Source organism: Corvus kubaryi, unplaced genomic scaffold (genome assembly GCF_017639235.1).
Source record: "Corvus kubaryi isolate FWS band 111438036 unplaced genomic scaffold, C.kubaryi_AGA036_p1.0 37384, whole genome shotgun sequence".
Taxonomy (NCBI): domain Eukaryota; kingdom Metazoa; phylum Chordata; class Aves; order Passeriformes; family Corvidae; genus Corvus; species Corvus kubaryi.
This window is the reverse complement of record NW_024581126.1, coordinates 640,113-666,792: the sequence shown is the minus strand read 5'-3', so window position 1 is coordinate 666,792 and position 26,680 is coordinate 640,113. Positions and strand designations below refer to the sequence as shown.

The 26,680-nt window shown below is 40.6% G+C and overlaps 1 protein-coding gene across 3 annotated transcripts in view; it reads left to right on the top strand.

Annotated features, from left to right (window-relative positions):
• The window catches only part of GALNT18 (polypeptide N-acetylgalactosaminyltransferase 18), a 206,821-nt gene that overhangs the window by 126,547 nt on the left and 53,594 nt on the right, over positions 1-26,680 (top strand). For all 3 annotated transcript variants that reach the window (XM_042035554.1, XM_042035553.1, XM_042035555.1), the window contains exons 5-8: positions 7,629-7,812; positions 8,695-8,892; positions 11,678-11,792; positions 25,939-26,124. In XM_042035554.1, the coding sequence (XP_041891488.1) occupies positions 7,629-7,812; positions 8,695-8,892; positions 11,678-11,792; positions 25,939-26,124 (683 nt within the window). The remainder of the gene's footprint in view (positions 1-7,628; positions 7,813-8,694; positions 8,893-11,677; positions 11,793-25,938; positions 26,125-26,680) is intronic.

The window sequence follows — 26,680 nt, the reverse complement described above, 5'->3', positions numbered from 1 at the left end:
TTAATTGAGTGCTGTCTTCAAACAATACTTAATAAATAATAGAAGGGAAATAAAAGGGATTTACAGCCCTTATAATAAAGACATTACCCCAAAAGATTAGTAGTAACAAAAAATAACAGCTGTAATATTTCTTTCTTCAGTATCCCCCACCTCCATAACAGAGAGTTGACCTGTCAGAGTTTCCAAAAGATAACTTTTGTAGTTCTTTCCGTACTTTTGGGATTTATTAAGACACAGCAATATTTCTGTGTGGGACTGAATGATGTGAAGTGTAGTATCCCATTTTCATGGCTGGGATGAGAAATAGACATCCTTTAGGAAAAAACAAAAATGAACCTGTGTAGTGAACATGGCTGCTAGATGGCTCATGGAAGAGTTGCTGGCACAGATTCCTTCTGCAAAGCCTCGTTTTTGTTGGAAGCTGTTTAACTGCTGTTTTGAAGTGGATTTATTTGCTCTATGATGTCCTTTTGCTGTAGGATTCCCAGGACCTTACACAAGGATTCAGTGAAACGTCCACCTGAGCTCCTTCCGTGCATAGAGAAGATGTTTGTGAAGGAGCTGAGTGTGGATCAAAGCAGCCCCTATCGAATCCCTTGAAAACTTCCCACTCCTCTGTATAAGATTCTCCTGGGCAGTTGAAGGAATGTGTGTGTGTGTAGGGGGTGAGAGGGGAAATGCATTTCTTTTCCTGCCTTTGTTGTGGGAGAAGGGTGCTGTTCATGTGCTAGAGTAAAGGAACCCTTGGCTTGTAGACCAAGATATGAGCTGGAATGGGTTGCTGTAGGCAATTTATCTTAATAGACCTGAGGAGGTCTGACAGCAGCTGGGACTTTGGCTTGCTGAATGCAAAGGTTGTGACTGTGAAAGTTCATTACACTCTCTATCTTTACATGTGGATAGCCTGAACTTCTGGGATTAGACTATGCATCTCTGTCAACAATACAAGTTAGGTATGGGAGTGGAGGAGAAGGACTCCACTGCTTCTTTCTTTTTTTTTTTTTTTTTTTGAGGTCTGTCCAGATCAATTCCTTGCATCACGTTGGTAATTTCCCCTGGGTGGTTTATCTATTACCAGATAACACGGGGTTATTAAATACGTGTGCACAGCAGGCCCTCCTTATCTGCTTGTGCATTGTTGCCCTCTGTTGCAGACATTCTCTATACACATGTGCATTACAAATGACGTGCCTCTATCTGGTTATAAATATTTTCCATTTGGAATTATCTGCTTCTGCTACAGAGATGAGAGGTGATCACTTGAGCATGAAAGATAAAGGACCAGAAGTAAGAAAAATAAAAATGATGAAGCACTGAGCTGCATACGAAATAAGTGACATAATCCACATATCCTATTAGATAAAGTGCAGCAAAACAGGTTCTCTTCTATGCCTAGCTTCTGCCATGAATTCAGGTTATTACATGAAGTCAGGTTGGTTGCCTACAGAGGGACTGAGGTGAGAGAGAGGAAGGGGTTTGCAGCAAACCTGTTATAACAGGCTTTCTTTATTTGCCAGAAATTAAGTTAGCTATGTTAATACATGTTAAAATTGGAAAAGCAGCTCTTCTTGTTCCTAAGATTTAGAGTCAAAAATAATCAGGTAAAGAAGATGGAAAAATCTTGGTTTAAAATTAATTGGCTTGTGCGAATTTTGTCTTTTTGCCAATTGACTGGTCTTTCATGCAAAGGCAAGGTGTACCTGATGAGACAGATGTTCCCAGTGTGGCAGCAGCCCTCGTGGTGAAAGGCTATTTTGCCTTCCTGCAGGGCAGTGGATCCCATTGTGAACCTGCTGCACTGGGAATTCACGAAGGCTCTGCAGTCCTTCCCAGAAGCAAGCTGACCAATGGTCTCTTGGCTCCAAACCCAGGCATAAGCTCCTGCTGTATTCTTGCAGCTGCTATAATGATTTGTCTTTAAAAGTGTCCTTTATGGTCCAAGAAAATATCCAACACTTTTCATTACCTGGGGACCAGAGTGTGCCTTCTAGGCAGCTCAGTGAACACATAACATAAAATAATGAATTGGCAGGTTTTTACCCCTTTCATATAATGTGTCAATCCACAGTTTCTGGCACAAGGAGGCCAACTGTTAAGTTAAACCCCATTCTGTATTGAAAAGTAATTCTTTCCCTTCACAGCAAAAGAAGCCATGTTTGTGCCAAGGTAGAGGGACATGGCAATTCCTGGGCCTTTGATATGGAAGTAAATATTTCCCTAAAGGTAAAAGCACAAGGTTTGCAGAGATGGCAGTAACATGCAGCATGCATTGCTGGGCTGAAGTCAGCAGGGACTCTTGGGGTTTAGAAAATGTAGAGTGTTATTTTATTTATATATTTGTTATTTTAGCTCTGTTGGCAAACTTACAGCTAAGAAAAAGGTCAGTAAAATGCATCTGTCTCAGCCAAGCACAGTGTGGGGCTTCATAAAAGTAACTGTTCTGAGAGATGAGAACTCATTTAAACACTCGGAGTGGGAGTATGTTAAAGCATGAAAGTTACTGAAAGTGAGCCTTAATTGGCTGTTCTTTAAGCTTCTTCTCCATAACTGAGAGGCAGTAATTTGCTACTTATGACAACACTGTATCAATTACTTTGAAATTTGAAGTCTGTGGACAGACCCACAGCTGCTGTAGGGCACTGGTGTAAGAGGCTAAGGCACCTGACATCACTGAGCATTGAGCCTGGTCACTTCTTGATTTAGGGAGGACAGAGGCTTACAAAAGATAGCCCATGTCATGCAACTGGATCCAAGAGCATGACCTGTAGATGGCTTTCCTTTTGAGAAAGCGGGGTGGCTGAAGCCTTCTGGCTCCTCATGCTCCTTGCCCCACCCTGTCCTGCTGCTTCTGCTTCCTAAGAAGGCAAAGTTGTGTGAATTCTTTAACACTGCTTTGTCATACTGAGTAGGGGGACTTGATAAACAGAATCTTTGTCAATTTATTAAAAACAAACAAACAACCTCTTGGAAGTGTTTGAACTTAATTATGTTAATATTAAACATAATTATGGCACACTAATTATGTTTTCTACATTTGTGAGGAGAGTTGTGCTGTGCTCTTCAGACATCTGTACCATATAGAGACAGGTGGTAGAGTGCAACATTTCCAAGTGCCATTTTCCCATTCCATATATGGCTGCTCTTTCATTCCAATTGCAGATCCTCATTCAGCTTAGTCAAATTGAGTCCTTATTTGAGAGATTCTGTGCTGAAAGGCAAATGCATCTATCTTTATAAGGCTGTTTGTTTCCATAATTAGACACTGAATCAACAGTGTATTGGAGATGACACATTTGCTTATTCCTTGTCTTCTCCCTATGGTAGCATAAAGCAGTGAAGCACAATAATTATTGAAAAAGACTGTTTATTATTCAGGCAACATATCTTGAAGTGGAGGAAAAAAAAGAACATGGGTTGAAATGATATTGCTGAAGACCATCAGTGCCATAGCAAAGCGTATGAATAGTTCTGGGGGGAGAGTCCCATCATCCAGGCCAGTTGGGCTGGGTGCTCTGAAACTGTCAATACAATTGAACTTGGATTTCTCATGTAAAATTCCGAAAGACGTGGAACGCGTGGGGAAAAAACTGACTCAACTATTTTCCTAGGGCATTGTAGTGGTTTGGTCTAAAATACTCATTACTATTTACCTTCTGTGAGATAAGAATTAGGAGAAAAGCAAAGCAGGCACCAAACTTGAAAGAACATAAAGAAGTTTATTAACAGACATAAAAGGGGGGGGGGGGGGGAAATCATACCACACGTTCAGAACTCTCTTCCTCCCCCCCACCTTTCTCCCTTCTCCCACTGACAATGTAAAAAGACAACTCTTGAGATGTTCAGTCTGTTTACCACTTCCATAATAACCTTGTTCAGTCCATTTAGGAAGAGGAGTCTCTCTTGCCCATGCTATGAAAACAGTATCACAACGAGACAGCCGCCTGGGTTGGTTCTCTGATCGCGTCTGAGTCCCTTCCCCGACCTGCAGCTTGTCCCACAAGTGCTTTCGAGGGTCCACTCTTGAAGTTTTTTGGGGTACAATTTTAAGGTTGAGCCATTCAGAAACAAAGGTTCTCTTCACCCGTCTCTGGGAGCATTTAATGTCTAAGAACAGAGGCCCTTTTCCTTCCCTGGGAGCAAAGGGTCCTCCTCATCTTCATCTCTAGGACTATCTCTGGGAGCATCTCTAGGAACTGAGGTCTTCCCCTTTCCATGTGGAGTAAGAATCCTCATTGCTTCCATCACTCCTTGTTCAAACTTCTCATCAAATTACAGCTGCTTCAGCATCTGCCTATCTCAGCGCAGGTGCTTTTGCTCACAAGTACAAGTTGAACACTCCACCCCCCATGCCTTCATGAAATTACAACGGGTACTCTGATACATCATAGCTTTACAACTGAATTGCAGCTTTAAGCATCTCCTCTTTCTTCTCCCTCAGGTTTTCAGCTCTTCACAGCACTGAAAGGGTTAATCTCACCCAGGCCTTGCAGCTGGAGTTTTGCTTATCACTGTTGGCCACATGATCTTTGCCAGGCAGTGGTGGGCAGCTTTCGGCTGAATCTTGGCCACACTGGAGAGGGGGAGCCGGGCTGCTCTGTCTGCTCAGAGCAGGGCTGTGGGGGGTTCCGCAGCTGGAACAGGGCCCATCGGCTCCAGGATGGCTGTGGCCCGCAGCCACCTGTCCCAGCACTGGAAACAAGAGAGAGCCCTGCCCAGGGTTTGTCTATTCTTAAATGTGGACCACAGAGGCGGTCACAATTTTAAGTGTCTTAAAAAATTGTCCATATTCAAACTGGCCAGCTGATAGGTTCTGTCAGGTCACAGAGGAAGCTGTAAGCACCCCTTTGCAAGAACATCACTTCCAAGACTATGCTTTGCTAACCCATGACAGGCATCTTTAAAGTTCTTTCTGAAATTGTGACTTTGTAAGCTTCATTAACATGTCTTCTCTGTCCTGTGGCTGAGTGAAAATGATACATTTTTTTCATATCTTTTCTTCTGGGAGAATCTGCCCAGTAGGTTTTGTAAGACAAAGGGTGCACATAATGCTCTGCTCAGCACTCCGCCTTTGCAAAGCAAAGCTGATCTGTTTTAAATAACAAAGGCCAGAAAGTGCCTGGCTGCAAAAGTCTCCACAGGAGACATCCTGTGGACATGCCAAAAAAGTAAGTCACTGCTTGTGGGCCAGCATTGAACATTAGGTAAAAAGCAGCAGTTTCCTCCTGAGGTGATCCTGAAGCCCAGGGTATGGTTCCTCCATACTGACTGACCACAGGTAAGCCTCCAAGGTTCCCCTGAGATGCTCTCAGGCCATTCACTTCATTTGCAAAGAGCTGCAGTGTACCCAGAAAATTAGAAGCGTGCACTGCCTAGTAAATGTCACAGCTTTAATGTGCAGCTGAGGTCATGCTGGTGGCAAGCCAAGGTTTGGGTTCTGTTCCATTTCCATCTGTTTCCATACTACACCTAGCTATGAAATAGATTTTGTGTTTACTGAAGCTTCTGAAGTCAGTCCACATTAGGAAAAGTATAAGGCAGGAGTAAGAAAAGGCCACTTACTGAAATGGAGTGATTGAGAGAGCAGTGACTATCAAGGGTACTGATTTTTGAGTCCTTGATTAGAGCCTGCTCTCCTTTCATGCAATTTATCCTCAGTGGTGATGCTGCATTGTTGTGGCAAATAAAGCTTCCTGGTATTGCAAAGCTGGGAGCAGCCACTTACATGGAGAACAAAGCTTTCATCTTCGTGTTTTGCTATTCACCCCTCCACAGTGTTGCATTTTGAGAATAGAGAATGGGTTTGTATTATTTTTAGATGCATAGAATTACAGTAACATAAATGTCTTCTTTTCAATTTAATGTGCTGTTAGCTAGTGGTTGGTTTGATAGTTCTGTGCTTGCTACAAATTTCTGTGCTTGCTACAATTCTCTGTGTTTGGGGATGGGCAATAAGAACATGTGGTTTGGCACAAGCATGATAGAAATTAATGTGGGGGTTTTTTTACTTTATAAAGGAGAAAAAGTGTATTGATCAATAAGCAGGAAGTCTAATACAGAAGAGAACAGTGATGTGTAAGTGGCTCATATTGTTTATTGCAGGTGATGCAGTCACAGACAAACAAATTGAATAGATATTGGCAGTGTAATGTTGAAAATTCTGGGGTATATCAAATCAATTCATGAAATATTGCTGCAGTTTAAATACTCCGATAGACATGATCAGCAGACTATTTCTTTTTCATTCTTGTTTTTATGAAAACCTGTAAGTATCAGCAGTTTTCTGTGGTAGTCTCTCATTTCATGCATTGACACAAAGGTACGTGGCATGCACCATCCTGCAAGGCCTGTGGAGCCAGCTGCATCACACCTGGTGGCTATCCAGGAGTCATTACAAACAGGGATGAATTTAAGGAGTCTTTGTACTTGACCAGCTCAGTTCCTCTTCGTCAGTTCAAGAGAGGACACACCCACCTCCTTTCTATAGAGGAACATTTAATGTGGCTCGTAAAGTGTGCTTGCTATTAATTTTCTGTGGCATTAACTATTCTAGTGTGCCTGTTGTCCTGATCTGTTTGAGTTGACCAGTTCCCCAAGTGGAAGGCTGATGGTTTGAGAAGCTACCTGGGCTCGAGGCAGGACACTCCAAAAAATCACATGAGAATGTGCCTGAGGGCCTTGTCCAAACACCTGAGCTCAGACAGGCTTGGTGCTCTGACTGCTGCCCTGGGGAACCTGTTCCTCAGGAAGAGTTAAGTGGCTTGCTCAAGTTTTCACGGAAAGGACTAGTCAGCATTGAGCTTTTAATGCAGATTTGATAATGCGTTACAGCCACAGGAGCATCATTCTGCATCACAGCAAAGGCATTCCTGGATTTGTGGAGAGATTCAGAATAAAGGGAACTTAATGTCACAAAGGGAATTCTGATACCATAATGTAAATAGAATATAGGAATGCTAATAAAGAACATTGAACAGTGCTTTCAGTAAATAATGATAGTGAACCCAATATTTCAACTCCACATATCGTGTTTTCTCATGCAGTGGTCTTTAAACCAGAGATATAATAGCTGTTGATCTAAGAGTTATTCTATTTTAATGAGGAATTATTCTCCTCCGGGGCTTTTACTGGTCTTTGTTCTGAGAGCAAAAGTCACAGAACTTTTTAGTCAAGACAGAAACCAGTTGTCAAAGTTAAGAAAGGAAAATGGAAAGAGGAAAAAATAATTAATTTTCTTCTTACTTCTCTTTTTTTTTCTTGAAATATTGGTAGAGAAGGTTCATGGAGAATACTTGGGCATATTATTTTTCCGAAAACGTAGGACAGTTGTCTTGTTTGTTGTTACAGTAACATAATATGCTCTTATGTAGCTATGGCACTTTATTTCATGGCTTGTTATTGTTAAACAGTGCCAGGATTCTGATGTCAGTCATGTAGGCTAAATAGTTACACCTGAACTTCTTTGTTGTTGTTGTTTAATTCATGGTCTTCTACTTTTTTCCTTTTAGACTGACTGTAAGAGAATTCTTAGTAGCTGTGTGAAGGCTACTCCTGTTTTGCTGAAAGAACAGATTTTTACATCTCGTTGAGCTGACACTTCTTGTTAACACCTAATTCTTTCCCTTCTGCAGAGGAACTCAAGGAGAAGCTCCAGAAGTATGTTGATGAAGTGAATGCCCACAAGCCTGGTTTCATCAAGGTTGTCCGGCACAGCAAGCAGGAGGGGCTGATCCGGTCTCGGGTCAGCGGGTGGAGAGCAGCCACAGCACCGGTCGTCGCTCTCTTTGATGCCCACGTGGAATTCAACGTGGGATGGTATGTGCCTCCTTCAGTTTTTCTGACCCAGGGACCTTTTCCAAGCACTGGTGTTATTTTACTGACTGGCATTTCTCTTGCATATAGAGAGTGAGTTAGCATTCAGAGCTTTTTAATGGAGATTCAGACATAATCTGTGTAACATGGTCTAGATCCATTTTTATGGTTTATCTGCTGATCTAATTACAGTGTACTTAAATGATATTTAAAAACTGCACATGAAAAACCTCCTCCACTAGCATAGCCCTTTTCCCATGAGGGCAAATGTGTCTTCTTTTCATTAAAAATACTATGTTTCTTTTATGTTCTGCAGTGTAAACAAAGAGGTGTTATTTTGGCCATTCTGCAAAAGTAAACATAACTAAAAGAATGTATTTCAACTTGTTCAGTCTGGATTTAATATCTCCCTTTCTTCTTAAGTAAAAATGATGGTAAAAAGGCAGGAGCTTCTGTCCCTAGGATAGATCTATTATTAACTCTGATCTTGATGTCCTTGATGATGTTGAGGGCCTGAAGTTATCGTTGCTTGGTAGCAAGGGTATAAATGCTCTATGATGTGCAGATACTCATTTCTTCCATCCACCAGCTCAAATCAAGGTTAACAATAAGGCATCCTAGAGAAAATATTGCAGTGTGTTATTTTGGGACAAATCCTGCGTTGTCAAAACTCCATCTCAAAGCAGAGAGGGCTCTGAATGGTTAACAGATTTAGACTTCACTCTTTCTGAAAAATACAGCATAAGCTGCTGTTTATTTGGTGGGTGGACTAAATAAACTTTAAAGGCCCCTTCCAACCCAAACTATTCTATGATTTCCATCAGTGCTGTGCTTTTATTGATGTAATCTTAACACTATATTTCTTTTTTCTTTTTTTTTTTTAAGGGCTGAACCAGTGCTCACCAGGATAAAAGAAAACAGAAAAAGAGTAATTTCTCCATCATTCGATAACATTAAGTATGACAATTTTGAAATAGAGGAGTATCCTCTCTCAGCACAGGGGTTTGACTGGGAGCTGTGGTGCCGATATCTGAACCCTCCTAAGTCCTGGTGGAAGCTGGAGAACACAACTGCTCCAATAAGGTAACGGTGGCCCAAATGAGTGTCACTGGCAGTGCTCTCCTAGGTATGGCAGGGGCTGATAGGCTTTACTGACTCTAAAGTACTTAAATGTCCTTGAGCTGTCCTCTTCACCTTTGTCCTTGTCCCCTACACAATCAAGAAAACTCTTGTTTTCAGTAGATCTTTTTAAAGGAAACTCTTCTAGATCTTCTTAAATAGGTTTCCTGCCAAAGTGGAGTGGTAGGCAGGGCTGCTCAGCAGCACTGCTTTCTCCAAATGTTTTGCCTGCTAATTTAGTGCTAACAGGCCAGAAATGGAATTGCCTTTGCAGATACATGATATAAACAGAGATGATCTGACAGCTGTATTCTTTATAATGCTGTCACACAGCTTTACAGCTATGCTGTGTCCTAGGAGTTAATGTCTGGTCACTGACACTGTGAGCAAAGGGTGTATTGGATCCTTGCTTTGGGACAATCTGGGTCTCTACCTTCTTATCACGTCTGGAGTGTTGTTAGGCTCGTTCAGAACAATACCTGTGTCTCAGGGAGGGGAGTAGTTGCCTCTGAACCCACTCAGCAGCTCTGCTGAGATTCCAGGCCTTGCTTGTAGATATGCATTGATTCCAAGGAGGCCACTGGTACCTGTGCTCTAGCTCCCTGCAGAAATAGTGTGACCACTGTTGTCACCAGCTGAAAAGCCGAACCTCAAATGGCACTGGCAGCTGTTTTTCATCCCATAGCTGTCTTTACGGCAGGCACTTTTCTCAGGTTCCATCAGCTTAACACACTCTGAACTGCACTGACCCATGAACAGGACCTAGAATTGGAAAGTAGGAGATAAAAATTAACAGGTTTGCCACAGGCAAATGTAAAAAGGGGTGATAATTTCCACATCATTAGAAATAGTTATTGCTCTTAATGAACTCTGTTAACGTTATAAAAACATTTCTGTGAAGACAGGCTGGGAGAGTTGGGGTTGTTCAGCCTGGAGAAGAAAAGGTTCCAGGAGATTTATAGGCACCTTCCAGTTCCTAAAGGGTGGTTCCAAGAAAGCTGGTAAGGGACAAAGTAGGTAGAGATAGAAAAATGGGAATGGCTTTAAACTGATAGAGGGCAGGATTAGATTAGATATTAGGAAGAAATTCTTTGCTGTGAGTGTGGTGAGGCACTGGAACAGGTTGTCCAGGGTAGTGGTGGATGCACTATCCCTGGAAAACCCTTGGCCAGTCTGGATGGGGCTCTGAACACCCTGATCTATTTGAAGATATGCCTGCCCATGGCCTGGGTTTGGAATGAGATGATCTTTAAAGCCCCTTCCAGCCCAAGCGATTCTATGATCCTGTGATTAAATATATAGATTAATTATTATGATGACTTTTAAGATTAAAAGTATTTAAACACAGAATAAAGAGCAAATCTGCTTTTCCATTTTACCCCCAAACTGTTCTATATGAGGGCCAGGGAGTGAGTGTCCTTTATGAATACTGGATGTTAAGGTTTGTTCCCTACCCCTTTCCCTGGCACATTTTTTTAATTCAGTGCAATATGCTGCATGTGTGTGTTGGATAATTAAAACAAACACACCAAAAAACAAAGCCATGTGTATTGATGGATGGTTTCTATCATGCCTCCATTATGTTTTTAGAATTATAGCAGAGGGAAGTAGGTGCTCTGAGAAATACTTAAAAACAACAACAAAAGCAAAAGTACCTTACCATAAGAAGCATAACTTTTGTATTGATTTTAAGTGCTATTTTCCTCATTAATAAATACATCAGAAACAGTCTTTCATTGTTATAAAGTGGGTACTATAGCACTTAGGGGCATTAATATATAGATTTTTGTAGAATTGTACAATTTGTGATTAAGACAGCCTATAATCTGTTTGAAAGCAGATGTGTACACTAGCTGTAGCTTGAGTGTTCTCAATAAAAGTAGGGTGATTTCCCCTGTACTGCTAATTAATATGCTGTCATTACCAGAGTGCCTGATAGCAGAATAGTCATCAGAAAAGACATTTTTATTTCTTGCCATTGTGGACTATAACGTAGGGGGGATATGAAAAGGCTAAATGACTCTCTATCCTTCTCTACTGCATCTCATACAGGTAAAATTGTACCCTCTGTGGCTGAACTCTTACCTTGCTAAAATTGGATCTGTGTAGTAAAAATTGGTTGGTTCAGACCATGACATAAATAGAGCTTACTGATCCAGTAAAGATATGTGACGTGTTTAAATTTGGCTCAGGACAATGGACTAATGTTACACTATGCTGGTACAGGCAGACTTTTCTTGATTCTGTATTAAAAAAACCTTATATGGATGGTCCTATTCAAGAAATAATCTCTTTTTTTACTTAGAACTTACAGACACAAGTTTTTTAGCTCTAGCCGAACCTGGCTTCTGGCTAAACACACAGAACTGTGCATCAGTGGGTATCATCTGCAATTATCACAGGCAAGAGACTTGAGGACTTAGCAAGGACAGAGACTACACTGGCTGGTGCCTCAGAAACAAAACTGGGGCTCCTGGATCTTGTGCTGTTAGCACTGAAATCCTACCTGCTCTGGTGAATATTTGTGTCCAATAATTTGACTCTATTTTCCTTCAGTGGTGCTTATTTCACTTTAGAGTTAAGCATATTAGAAGGCAAGGCTAAATCAATTTGTTTGAGAAATACATCCGTAAGGATCTGTTTTGCTGCACCATTTTATCCAGCAATTATAAATATCATACACGTCTGAGTAATAAAATTCTTCATAATTTATCTGCTAATTTTGGTTGCTGCTGGTTTATTCTTCCAGAAGTCCTGCATTGATTGGATGCTTCATAGTAGATAGAGAATACTTCCAAGAGATTGGATTACTGGATGAAGGCATGGAAGTATATGGAGGAGAGAATGTGGAGCTTGGAATCAGGGTAAGGAAAATAATTAGCCAATACTGGTGGCTTACATTTAAAATATAGCTTGCTCCTTATTGCGGGGGGGAAGCAGTCAAAAACATATGGATGATGGCCTGAAAAGAAGATCCACTGCTCTGCAGACATGTAAATAAATTTGAGGGGGGGGGGGGGGGGGGAAGAAAGAGCAAAAGCTCTCTTTACAGAACTTAATCTGGGACAAGGATAGAAGTACAGAATTTAGGATTATTCTTTCACTCAGGTGACAGTGCTAGAATTTTGCAGAGTTGATAGCTAAAACTAAAACTCCCTGCTTTCCAGTAAGGAGGAGAGCTTCTCACAGGTGTGATGGGAAAAGCCTTTCTAGATTACTTGGTTTATTTAAATTAGGAAAATCACTGTGGAGCAAAGTGGAATACAGAGGCATTTATGCTGTTTTCCAGAGGGAAGGGAATTAAGATATTCATAAAGTGCGTAAGTGCACGTATTTTCTTTTTCCTTCATGCACTCTTTACCTGTTTACTATAGTGCAGTATTGTGTGTGGTTTGTGTACTTCTTTCTGTATCTCTTCACAGCTAAATACCTTTCTGAAAATACAGTGCTGTTCTCTTTAAGAATCTCTCAGGTTTTTGATAAGAAAGGAATTCTTAGGTAGATAATGGTAATGAAAAATGGTGTGATGTATTATAAAATTAAATTCTGAACCTTGAAACCATGAAACATTAGTGGAAGGTAACATTGTGATTTGTGCATTTTAGTGGCCAGAATAAAAGCAGACTGTTGTACAACAGCAAAAAAAGGAAATTACTGTAAGAATATCGAATTCTCTCCTGAGACTGCAAGATATAACTAAAAATACTCATTTTTAGTTCTGGTTTCTTGAAATTCTTTTTCTTCTGCCTGTTAGAGATAAAGAGTTATTTCAGCATGAGTGAAGCACAGACCCCTTTTCAGCTACACTAGAGCACTTTTTTTGAGGAAAGGGAGAGAGAAATGCGGGAGTGCTCCCTTTAATAACACCATTCTTCTCACTGTGAGGGCCAGAGAGCTGCCTTCTGTTCCCAAAAACTTATTTTGCAGCTCAGTGTTGCAATGAGTTGAAAATTAACGTCACTTTGATTTTTCTGCTCTTTTTTCAACTGATAAAAACCTGTTGTTTCCTCATGAGTGCACGGAGCGTTCTCTCGGTTTGCATCATGAGATGTACCCGGTCTGGGGAGCTGATTGTTGATGTGTTGATAGACGAGACCAGAGGGACACAAATCTCTGCATAATTGAAACTTAGGAGTAGGCTGGATCACTGGAGTAAGGCCTGACACTGCTCTGATTTCCTTCTGGCTTTTTGTCTGTCTCCAGGGAAGCAGTGGCTGACCTACATAAAATATTTTCATCTGTAACAGATTGTAGTGTGCAAGGTAGCATAATATATGCTGCCTTATCTGCTTTTATGCTGGCTTGGATCTGTGTTCCTGGCTATATGAAAACAAATTATGCAGCTGTAATAAACAGATTTTTTAGCAGTTTATTACCATCTCTTCTCAGAATCCTGAGCATGTCCTAGATCATACAAGGATGAGACTGAGGGGGAGACCTCATTCTGGTCTTCAACATCTTCATGAGGGGAGGTGGAGGGGCAGGCACTGACCTCTTCGCTCTGGGGACCAGTGACAGGACTCAAGGGAATGGCCTGAAGTTGTGTCACAGGAGGTTTGGGTTGGATATCAGGAAAAGGTTTTTCACCCAGAGGGTGGTTGGGCACTGGAACATCTCTAGATTACTTGTGTCACTTTCAACTGTGTGGCCGATGATGAATCACTTAAAGTAGTCATTGTTCTACAAAAACTACATTATAATTACAGTATTAGTGCAATAAATAATGTTTCCATTTTCAAATGCTGCTCTCCAGTCTATAACTACACATTCCTCACTGTACCTTATCTTTCATTGCTGTTTTCCTTTTTTAAGAAGTACCTAGATTTTTCTAGAATTCTACTGTGTGATAAGCATTATCAGGATAATAGGCAAGCAGACCTCATGTGCCCAAACTGGCCTGCTCGGGAAGTCTTACGCATAAGCTTGTAGCAGCAAACATCTCGAGGAACTAGGGAGTTTATTTTTCACTGCAGAAAGAGCAGCAGCTGTTAGGATCATTAGAGCTACCTGTTTATCTTAAACATGGTAAGTAGAACATGGTCCTGTGTCCTTATATTACTGACTCTGTTCCTAAGGATGTAAAACTGCTGCGAGCCAAACTACTGTGAGGAGTTAGACCCTGACAAAATGGAGACTTTTCCCACTATCCTCACCCGGGAGTTATTTTTGTCACCTCATCATCTGCACAAATATCTGGTTATTTGTTTTATATGAGTTGCAAGAAAATCCCCAGTTTTTGGAATCTGTATTTGAAGTATCCATTGTTGGTAAACCATAACAAGCCACAGAAAATAGGACTTTGGAGGATTATTCTCTTGACTCTGAAGAATTTGTTTCACTACTCAGCTCTGTTGGTCTCTGATTTGGAATATTATTTTAACTTCTAAGATTTTTACCTTTGTCTGTGGCTTTGTAACAGCATTTGTAAAATATTAAGCATATATTATTAAATCAATATTAATAGAGATCTGTTGCCTTGAGCTAGAAGCTTGACAGATGAGTTCAAAACATGAGTGCATTTGATTCTTAGAAGAAACACTTCATTTACTCTTCGAGCAAATGTTTTCTTGCAAAGCTATTTATTTGCCCCATAAGACAAAGCAGGCAGGCTGGTTGATGCAAGACTTGATAGAATCCTCTTTGAGCAGCTCAATCACTTCAACTGGGATTTTTGAAAGATGCATTTACTTTGAAGCAGCATCATATTTGTAAATTCACGTTAGGATGAGTGATGCTTCGTTTTGTTTTATGTTCAATCAATCCCAATTGAATGGACTTAAGTGTGCTTTTAAAGGACCAGATTGCATTTGGAGGGCAAATTGGAATCACAGTCTTATACATGTGACCAGGCAGGAACTGTGTTGTTAACTGCCTTAAAGTGGAAAAAGAATGTGAGCGTGAGGCTGGTGTTTCTCACTGTCATTTGGGCTCTGCTTCTGGGTTGTGCCTGCACAAGCAACACTTGTGGCCGTGGAAGACCCTTCAAATCCATTGCAATCAATTGGATGCAATCAGTCAGATTCAGGATGGTTCAAATCTAGTTTGAAATAGGCTTCTTAAAGGCCTCTTCCAATTCCTACTGAAGTCAGCAGAAGATTTTCTATCAAAAGCAAGCCTCTAGCAAAGCAATCCTTTTGTCTTTTAAAGCAGCCTGCATGCTTGATAAAGGTCCCAAATATCTATTACAAGAAATTATTTGTACCACTTTTAGGGATGCCTTAGCAAATATTCAGTGATTTGCCTCAGGTCCCAGACTAAGTCATCATCAGAGTCAAGGGAATGCAAGCCCAGGCTTTGACTTAGAGTAATTCTGTCTGTCACAAAGACTTTGTGCTTGCAGACAAATTTGTGTTCACAAGGATACAATGGTCCTGTTAAGTGGGTAAGAGGAAATTTTATTAGCAAGTAAAAGCTCTTTTAAGGAAAAGGATTGGGTCTTGTTCCCACTAAATGGTATATCAGGACTTCACATCAGCCAAACCAGGAGGAAAATTGCATTTATACTTAGACTGAGTATGGCACACTACTTTTGTACAGTATATTGCTGTAGTGAAATTAATTGCTTCATTTCTTGTTAGTCTGATGGTTTGTCTGCAGACCTTATGTGAATCTGGTGCTCTTTCTGTTGGTGGAGAACTCAGGAATGCAGTTAATGAATAGAGATGGAGAAATCAGTCCCTTGAGCAGAAAATAGTCCCAGTGTTCTTTGGGGTATTTTCCATATGTTAAGGTCCCTCTGTGGCAGAGCAAGCAGGTGTGAAGTCTTATCATGCCTCTCTCTGATGTATTGTTTTTTAAATTCCAGAAGTTACTTCTATTATTTGTTTTGGGGTGGGTTTTGTTTTGTTGTTTGTTTGGGGTTTTTTAATGTGTTTTTGGCTCTTCACTATCTTTTTTTCTTTAACCTCCCCCCACATGTACTTCTGGGATCATGATTTTTCATTGCCAGTTAGTTGAGTTAGTTAAGCCATCCCAATTGTTTCTCACCTGAGATCTTATAATATTGCCCTTGCAATAGTGTTCTTTTTGTTAATCACAAGCAAGTGAAGATATTTACCCTTGCCCCAAGATCTCCATGTTTATCTGGAAACATTTTGCTCTTTTTCCTCTTTCCCTAGAAGTTTCCAGCAATTTTACCTGTCAGTGTTCCTAACACAGGCCATAAATTACATGAAACTGTGAATATATTGCATATAAATAGATGTCTGGTTTTATTAAGGAAAGCCTTTGCACAGTTGTCCTGGGCATGGCTGGGGTGGAGACAATTTTGTTCCTGGTAGCCGGTGCAATGTTTTGGGTTTAGGATGAGAATAATGTTAAACCACACCAACAGTGTTCAAGCTCGAGTGTAGTTTCACAGCACAGAGGCCACACTGGGTTACATTTTCTTCTTCTCCATGCCATGCATTCTCACTCTTGCAGCAGCTCACCAGTGCTTTGGCCCTGCCAGCACAGTGGTCAGTCCACACCTGCTGCCTCTGAACACCTCTGCTTCTGTAAACTTTTTTTTTTTCTAATGCAGGGTTAATTTTAATGTTAATCAGTTTGTGGTTTACTGTGCTGCCTCACAAACAGTTTTGTTAGGCAGATTGACAGACTGATGCACCAAGGAGTAGAAATGACTGCAAATGAACAAAGAAAGTGAGGGGATTTTTCACCAAGCTGCTGTGTTGTGGAACTGTTTACATGCAGAGGGAGCAGTGGGATGTGTCCTGTGTGCCTAGTGTCCCTTTCTGTCCTTGCTGCTGGGTCTCCCTTCATGGCACTCCAGTGAGCAATGTAGATCTTACCTAAATACACCTCAGGAAAATGAATCAGGACCTTCCCTGGTCTTGCACTTGCAGTTATCATCACTTGTTGTAGTCTTAAAGCCATGTTTTTAGCTTGTTTTCAGTAAGAAGGCCAGTATCCTTTGCCACTAGGGAATGATTTGCTGTACAGAAACCATCCTTAGTACTTGATCACAAGTGCTGTTCAACAGTATTAGGTTGGTGATGGGCAAAGGCAAAGGGTTGAGAAGTGGGAAAATAGAAATATTTTTACTTGTTACTCTTAGATAACTTTTAACACTGCTTTTTAAGGTAATGGTTTCTCTTTTTTGCATTAAAGCATGAAATAGAAGTTTATTTTGCTTTTATCTATTTTGTGAATTAAGAGGCTATTTCTAAACTGAAGCCTGCAAGAAAAAAAATTGTAAAGATTGACTGAATGTGACTTCTTACAAGATGTGGCCAATGCTTTTCACAGCCCACACTTCCACCAAGATAAAAACAATTCCTTAGCAGTGCAAGTATGGCATAAGCACTTGCCTAGCACTCTGTGTAACCAGCAGTGTCTTATCAGTGTGCACAGGATTATTCCTAAGGTTAATTTTGTTTTGCAAACTATCTCCCTGTGTTAACAATCTGAATCCCAAGAGGACACAGACTAAAATTCTCTATTTACAAGGTTGTAATTCCAACAGGTTAACAAAGAAAGGCTTTATCAAGAATAAAGTAAGGAACTGTCATGCCACCAAATTCTGCCATGACATTACCAGAAATTGGCTTTTTTTGACTTGTTCTGGTTTCAGTCACTCCTGCATTGGAATAAGTGTTTTTCCCCCCGTTTTGCCCATGAATGCCTCAGCAGGTAACCAGCAGCTACAGCATGTGTAATTATACATTACCAGTGAATCATTTTTGTGTTTTTGCTATTTCTGGGGAGAGAACATTTTATTAGCTGCTCCCACAGGAAAGGAAAGTATTACAGCAGCAGCTAACACGTGGCATCACTGTACCCTGCAAGGAAGGACAACGAGGCACTTGGAGATTTCTCACAAACGTTTTTTCACCAACTGTGCCTGTGTGGTTGCACATTACCAACTGGGAAGTAATACAGATATCTTGATGTTTTATGAGAGGAAATTGTTGTTTTATAGTGGTATGGGAAGAAGTAAAACATTTTATGTCAATATACACTTACAAATCAATGGACTCAGGTGAGATGCAAATTAATTAGTGCATTATTAGCCTCATGTTTAATGCTTTCCTGCACTTTCAAGTCATGGCACAGTGTCACTGCCATTGTACCTTCTGGTGTTACAAGTCTTCACTGCCTAAGATGGGAAGATTCCGTATTTGTTGCTTATCTCTAGAATTCAATTTCATTGAGTGTTTTTAGTATCGCAAGACTGATTTAGTAATCTAACAAAGATTAGAGGAAGATCAGTGTGGGAGAGCAAGGAATTGTTGTGGTGGTACAAAAGTGAGTAGGTGACTGAGATGGATTCACCAGGATGGATCCAGCATGTTCAGGTCAGAGGTGTGAAGGCCAGGTACCTTTATGTGTGTGACAGTACCTTGTGTTCTAAGTCAAGCAAGTGAGGCAAAAAGCCTGGCTGAACAAGGAAGCTATGGAGCTGTTGCCTCAGTCTTTAAGAATACTGATAGAACTTGGGCTACACCCTGTGGAAAGGGACCTGGGGATGCTGGTTGTGGCAAGTTGAACATGGGACAACAGTGCCCTGGCAGTCAGGAGGGTCTGTCCTGGGGGCATCAGACACAGCATTGCCAGCTGGGCAAGGGAGGGGATTGTCCCACCCTGCTCTGGGCTGGGGTGACCTCGCCTCGAGTGCTGGGGGCAGTTTTGTGTGCCACAATATAAAAAAGAAGCTCTTAGAGAGCATCCAAAGGAGGGCAGCGAAGATGATGAAGGGTCTGGAGTGGAAACCTTGTGAGGAGGGGACTGAGGTCACTTGGTCTGCTCGGCCTGGAGGAGACTGAGGGGAGACCTCATTGCAGTTACAACTTCCTTGTGAGGGGAAGAGGAGGGGCAGGCACTGATCTCTCCTCTCTGGTGACAGTGACAGGACCCAAGGGAATGGCCTGAAGTTGTGATGAGAGGCTTGGGTTGGATATCAGGAAAAGATTCTTCACACAGGGGTTCATTGGGCACTGGAACAGGCTCCCCAGGGCAGTGGTCACAGCACCAGCCTGACAGAGCTCAGGAAGTGTTTGGACAATGCTCTCATGCACATTTTGTGATTCTCGTGGTGTCCTGTGCAGGGCCAGGAACTGGACTTGGATGATCCTTGTGGGTCACTCCCAACTCAGCATATTCTGTTCTGTGATCAAGCCTTTAGGCACAGTGCAAGATTAACAAGACTGATCAAGCTAAGTATAGCTGTGGTAAGGGAGAGAAAGGTAAAACCATAAAAGATGGCCAGCACAGTACATTGCTCCATGAATACTCAACCAGTGGTGATCCTGTTCTTCAGTCTCCTACTTCTGTGCTTTTTAAGACAAAAAGTGGGTTTTTTTACTTCCTGTTCATGACATAAACTTGGCAAAGCAGTGATTGATATGTGGGTTATTAACTGTGCCTGGCAATGAGATAGGCGTGTTTGGAAGAGAACTGAATGGAGCCACAAGCCTTCAGTGACCCTTTTCATGTGTTATCTCCAAGTGATGCAGGTGGAGAATAGTTCCTGCAGTTGTAAACCAGGAGCACACCCTGTGTAGGTTAACAGTACACTGTAAAAGTTTCACAGCTCATGAAGATACATGCAAAATTAATCCCTGCAGAACAAAACAATTTAAAAAGTACATAATGAAGCAATTATCTAAAAGAGTAAGGAAAGTAATGACAATTTAATTTGGGAAGAATCTTTTCATGTATTAGGTTTTCATTGAGAGTGTTTTATGAAGGCACAATTAATGTAAAATGGGGCCTGTGAGGCAATTAATGATGACTTCAAAAGTTAGATTTAAGGGATAATTTACATTTTAAAATTAAGAGCAGCTCTAGTTATGTTTAAGTCTTTTATTTTCCTTTTAAAAAGCCTTTTAGATTATGTGTGTGTGTTTTTGTAGATTGCTTACAGTTTCACATTAAAATACCACCTTGGTAATGAAAAAAAGCTGTTTTTACATACAAGTAGATAAGTTTACCTGGAAGTATGACGGGCTTGTGTGATGATCAGAAGTATTTAGTGAAGATTATCTGGCTGCAGTGGAGGTATGACCTAAAAAAAGAATGAAATATTTCATCCAGTGAGTATGGTTTCTAGCTCTGCAGTGACAGATACCCAACCAATGTACACAACAATCCAAAAACTTCCAGGGTGTGATCGAAACTCCACTGACAGCAACTAGAAATACGAACATCGATTTCAGTGATCTTTGTGTCTGACAATTCTCTCTGTCCTTTCTGCAGTCACCTGTCAAGATACCAAAATAAAAATGCAGATTTAAAATTATTGTGGTATTGAATAAAAATAGCTTATTCATACTTGTCTGGAAAACATCAAGCTCATTACTGGTTACCAGTAAACAATTAATGGTAATGACAAGGGTTGACAGGATTCACAGGTAGTTTTTACAATAAATTGTTCCCAAAAATATATTTCAAAGATATTGGTAACTATTAGTTTGTATCCACAGTAGAAATTAATTTACACTAACTGTGTTTTTAACTTCAGGGCATCTTTAATGAGTACTTCTAATTTTGTAATTTGCAGCCTTCACAGAAGCTAGAAATTACTTCAGCTTTTTGAGAAATCACTTAATAATTAAAAGGTTTTCGTTTGCAGTCCAAATGAAATGATGATATCAAACAAGGTCACATTAGCTCTTGGAGAAACTGCATGATCTGTGTAAATTTAATGAATGCAGTACATGCTAATAAACTGCTCAATGACTTGTAGAGTTTATTTATTTATTAGATTAAGGTTCTATAACATAAAAAGAACACTCAATGATTAAAGAGATAAAAAGAAACTTCTAATGAAGAAGTGTTACGTCATTTTATAATGAAATATAAATTAATTATTTGAGAGAGGGATCGGCTTCAGAGTTCTGATTGTTTTGATTAAGTATGCAAATTCTAATACATTTAAATGAAATTGGAAAGGGTTTACTAAGGAATGTAGTGAAAGATTTTCCAGATGTGAATGGAATTTGCTTTAAAAAACTTGAAACCAGCTTGGTTTGGGTATTTGTAAGGAAGTGTGAGTGACACACGGCTCTGTGAGTGCTGTAACTGATGCCTGGTGGGAGTGAGTGAGGGGTGACAGGGGTGTCAGGACTTGGCAAATTGCTCTAAGGAATCACTTGGTGTGTTCCTGCTCCTGTTGCTGCCTCACTTGTGCCATCCCCCTGGACTGCCCCATACTCAGGTCCTGTACTCCCCCAGCAGAGGTGGAGTCGCAGCTGAGCTGTGGTGCCGCCACCTGTGTTCTCTCCGTGGTTTTACATTGCTCTCCTGGCTCTCCCAATGTGGAGAGCCTGTTTTCTGTTTGCTTTGTGGTGCTACTTAAACCTTGATGAACATAAATTCTCACAGATTTAGGGCCACAATTATAACTGTGTGCAAATAAACCTTCCGTAAATTAACAGTATGAAGCGCTCAGAGCTTGGACAAATTGTCCACGTAAGCCGTAGCAACTGAAGATTTAAAAGGGAGTTTCCCCTCCTTTTTCCCCCCCCATCAATAGATTCTCTGTATTCATTTGGTGTTTCTGTCATCTCTCCTTTGCTTTGCTCAGTTTAGATCATAGGGTATGCTGGCTTAGTCTTTCAGCTTTGTAAGCGTTCGCCTTGGCACTGCTGCTGTCCCTTTGGACCTTGAATTTTTTTATGGAATTTTACTACCTTTTGCTAGTGATGAAGGAACAAGGAACCCTTTCAAGAAGAGGAATCACTCTAAGCCCTTCTTGGGGCTATACCAAATATATGAACCTCCTCAGGAGATTCGAGAATAAAGAGCCCTTTCTCAGGCCCTCTTGGAAGAGAGCACTGAAAACGCACTGAAGTGGGCTCAGAGCTCTTTGGAAGGGAAACTCCAGTTGCTGTGTTCTTTTCCTGAAAGACTCTGTTTGCAAAGGAAACCAGCAGGACCAGAACCTCAAGAAATTCCTCCAAAGCAAAGCAAACCTTTTTCCTTGCTGAGACTCCAGCAATCATGGAAAGAACTCCCAAAGATACACAGACCCTCACACTTCAAAACTTTCCAAGGCGAAGTCTGAGACCTGTTGGTACAGTTTTGCAATTGATGCTTTTGCAGCATGAAATTTGAATTGTTCTTTATCATGTCACAGTGATGAAAGCATATGTTATTTTTTACAACTGCATATATATATTTAGAGATTTGGCAGGAAATTGAGGTTATTGCTGGCAATTTCCATCTCTTGCCTACCGTAGGTAAAATATCTTCATGTGTAACAAGAAAAGTTGCTGAATTTCCTTTTAACCAGAGTTTAGGAAATTAATCAAATGTCTTCCTTGCAATTTGTAAAAGCAGGTTAGTCATTAAGTATTACTGATTGCAGCCACAGTATGCTCAGAGATATAACATTTTACTTCAAACCATTCCATGTGGTTGAAAAAAGTCTTTGAAGATCTTTTATCTTTAGATTTCTTGCTAAAGCCATGGGTGATAATTTGGAAAAGCTTCACTGATTTTTAACTTTTGTATGTATTTATAGCCATCACATAAAATAGCAGTGCTGGAAAACTAGAAAGGTGTTATTCAGTGTGGATAAAGCCTGAATAAAGATTGCTAATGACAGCAAAAAATAGCTGCAAAATTCACAGGGGAAATGTGTGAAGCTGCAAGGAGCTAACCCCTCAATTGCTATTCCTTCTTGTCTACAGGAGTCTTATTAGATGAAGAACAGACCACTCTAAAAGGCTTCTCAACTTCCCTATGAATAGAGTCTTTAAGAAAACATATTTCTTAGTATTAAAATATTATTTTAAAAAACCCCTAAAAATTGTATCTGACTGAAAGGTATTGATTCAGAGGAATTAATTAGTCTTTCCTGTGCACTTCTGATGTGAGATTTATACCATCTCAAGGTCTTTCTCTTGAAAAACTACCCAGCTATCCACAACAGCTCCAACACAATGGTTGGAGCACCAGGGATTAATGTACATGAGTGAAAGACATGGGGGGAGGTAGAAGTGGTCAGATTCAAGAGGACAGTTGGTCTAGAAGGGAAAGAAAATGCAAGAAATACCCATATTTAAAATATAATCAGGAAAGAATTAAACAAAAGCCCTGCTGCTTTTTGTAGCAGTTATTTATGTTTATTGTTTAGTATTCATACATGCAGTTCAGTGTAGTGTTCAATATTCAGTGGATGAATAGCAAAACCCTCCATTCCTTGGCTGGAGATTTTGCGTGTTCTGGGGAGCTGGGAATCCAGGCTTCAGTGAGATTCCAGGAGAGCTTCATGTCATTTGAAAGTCCCACTTTAATGCCTGCTACCTACATTTTTAAATTTTTTTTTTTTACAACTTACCTCTCCCTAAGTGCAATGAAATGTTTGGATAATAGAGTTTTCTCACTGTACTGCAATCTGCAAAGAACATTTGTGGAAGAGAGAGGGACTATGTCTTGTCCCAGGTGTGACCAGCTGAGCATGTCAGGATTGTGCTTTCTGCCTTTTTAAAGCATCACCTCTGCTTCCACTCTGCAAGGTTTCATAGCCTGCATCTATGCTCCTTGTTGAGTTCTGTAGCTAATTTTTGTGGATTTTAGGAGATCTTTGTTTGGAAATAACAGAATATGGTTTTGAAACTGTTTGATGCAACTCACCAGTTCTGTATTGATAGCTAATTAATTGATAGTAACTAATTAGTCTTTGAAAATAGAACAAAGACTGACAATGTCTGGGAGAAAGGAGTGGCCACTTGGACTTGATTAATGGATGTTTATTCAGGTAGTGGGTAACTGTTATTTGCAAACTCTGTTGAAGACTTGGTGATCTCAGGATGTTTTTTGAAAACATCTCACTTCATTATAAAGTCAAATCAGAGTTTACTGATAACTGAATCAGTGCTAAAATTATAGATGACTTTGCTCTTCTGAATTTCAGTTCCTAGAAATTTGCTTGGAAATTCAGCTTATTATAGACTGTGAATTTTTTGCTTAACTTGTTGTCAAGATGGCATTCAGACCTAGCTCTGAAAATCCCACAAAAGATTTGGTGTTCACTTGTTGGCCTTGGCACGAGGCCATCCCTGGTTAGAAGGGATGAGAGAGCAGAGGCGCTGGGCAGAGTACACAGTGCAAGTGGTGTGTGAATTGTCCTTAGCCCTTGTCCTGGGCTAAGTTATGAGCATCTCTACATCTTCCTTGTCTTTCATTATACTAATTTAGGCAGTGTGCACTGAGTACCTCTGAAACAATTTATAGCTGGATGTCCATGCTGTACTGAGAAATGACTGTGACTGAAAGCAGGCATTGTGTGAGCACAGCCTGGTGATACTTCACATTTAATCTTTATTAGGAGATGGAGCTGGACCATTTATAATTATATGTTGAACAAACTATTATTTTAGTTAGATTGCTAAACTGGATTGCCCACTTAATAGGATATTTAGAAAGACAGGACACAAATGTTGTTTCTGGATTATTTATTCTTGTGTCAGATCAATTGCATATTTATTTTTAAATATTTATGATCATCTCAGTTTTGCCCTGATTTTGATAATGGTTATGTTTATTTACTCTTATAGTCTTCCAAGTTCTGGACACAGAGAGATGCTGAAGTCTTTTTTGCTCCCTTTTTGACTGTACAGCAGGTTCATGGGTTAGCTCCCTTTCCACAGAGCTCTGGAAACCAGGGCTCTATCTCTTCTCCCAGCATATGCTGAATGCAATTAGGCACCAGTTCAGAAAAAGCTTTGTAAACATGCTGAATTCATGCCACATTTTCTGGTCTCAGGAGCTGCCAAATGCCTAAATGCTGTATTCAAGCCAGATGTCTAAATATATAAAATGAATGACTGAACAAAGTGCCTCCTTAGTAGAGCATATGCCTATAGGGTGGACAGAACTGAAGGGTCTGAGATCAGCTCCAGAACAGGATGTTCTGCCAGCCCACATTCCTGGCCACCAGGAGGGAGACCAGAATATGATCTCCTGGATGAGTGTAGAAGGAAGAAGCACCCTTGCTCTCATTTTTTGCTGTCCTAGTATGAGATACCAAGCCTCAGGAATCTCAGCTGGCAGTATCATAAGGCAAACTCTGTCACTTCTCAGTGAGTACACCTGCCTCTGGGACACCAAGGTACTTGTTCAGCACTATCAAACTGTTTGAGTACATCTGGGCTTTCACCTGAGCAGCATCCACTCAACCATTATGAATGGGCTGCCTTGATCTTGTTAGGAAGCTTACAGAATACAGGATACACAGAAAAAGAGCTGCTATGTAAAATAACTCATGTACTTCACTGACTCTTAAGTCTACCAAAGTGGGTTGAAAGCAGAAAGGGAAAATCAGAAATGAAAGCAATAATTATGATTAATATTGTGTACTTTAGCTCAGTTGTGGTAGTGGGCAAAACTGAAATCCGTTTGAGCAGGTAGAGTAACCTACATTAAAAATTTATTATAAGAGTAGTTTCTGATGAAATTGTTCATACAACATTTTCACCAGGCAGTCTCGGTCTTTGCCTTTCCTTCTCAAAAGGAATAGACCTGGTCCCTTCTCAACTATGTTTAAAGCAAAGCATAAGATGCATTTATATTCCTCACCTTCCTAGAACCTGAAACTTCAGTGGTCTTAAAAAGCTGGTTGGCTTCATTTCCATGTTATGACTAGCTGCCTAGTTTGAGATTCTGGGTAGTGCATGTATGGACTGGTATGGACTGTGCAGAACCTCAGAGAAAAGCCCTGCAAACCATTAAAACTTGAACCAGGCGTTACTGTTTTGAATGGCTATAAATAATTTTACTGATAATCTTGAGAAAAGCCGAGTTGATCCAGGAAGTTTGTGATGTGAGACTACTGGTAATGTAGAAACTGCAGTAAGGTTAAGTAGCAATAATAATTCATGGTAGGGCAAGGTAGTAACTCTGTCCTCTCACAACCTCTGTGTAGTCCAATAAGTCTTGAATGGTTATTCTCCTTTGTAACAATGGCTAGCATAGAAATAAAACAATTCCAGTGTATTTGCTGGAGGCCAGCAGTGGTGTAGGGAGCTGTCACTAGCAGAATGTCCTTTTATTTTTCCTTGCTAGGTGTGGCAGTGTGGAGGAAGCGTTGAGGTTCTGCCTTGCTCCAGGATTGCCCACATTGAAAGAGCACATAAACCATACACAGAGGATCTGACTGCTCACGTCCGGAGAAACGCACTGAGGGTGGCAGAAGTGTGGATGGATGAGTTTAAGAGCCATGTCTATATGGCCTGGAACATACCCCAGGAGGTGAGTGTCAGAGACCACTGTTTGCAGGCTTTGGCTTTAGATTATTTTGGGTTTGGTTCCTGCCCTGAATTTTGATTTTTCTGGTAAGATTTTATTTGCACATGTGTATGTGTTTATGTCTCACATATAGGCATAAGACATGCCTATACCTACACAATTGTATATAAACATATATATGTAGCTTTGTCTTATTCTAGAGTAACTCCTTTGTCTTTAGGTTCCTTAAAAATTAGTTTCTTGTCAAGCTCATCCTCTTTACTGATGACTCTTCATGGATATTTTAAACTAGTAGCTGCAGAAATGTGGGAAAAAAATCCCCATCAAATCTACATTGCACATCTTGTTTTGAATTTGGTTTTACCATCACAGAGCGCTATAATTCCACAGGATTTGTGAGGAGAGATCTGCCGGGGGGTGTTGACAGCCACTGAGGCAAGTGTGGGGTGCCTGATAAGGATTTCACGTCAGAGTGAGGGTGGCTGGTGGGTGTCATGACATATTGCAGAATCTCACTGCAGCTCCCCACTGGACTGCTTGTCCTGATTTCTTTTCCATG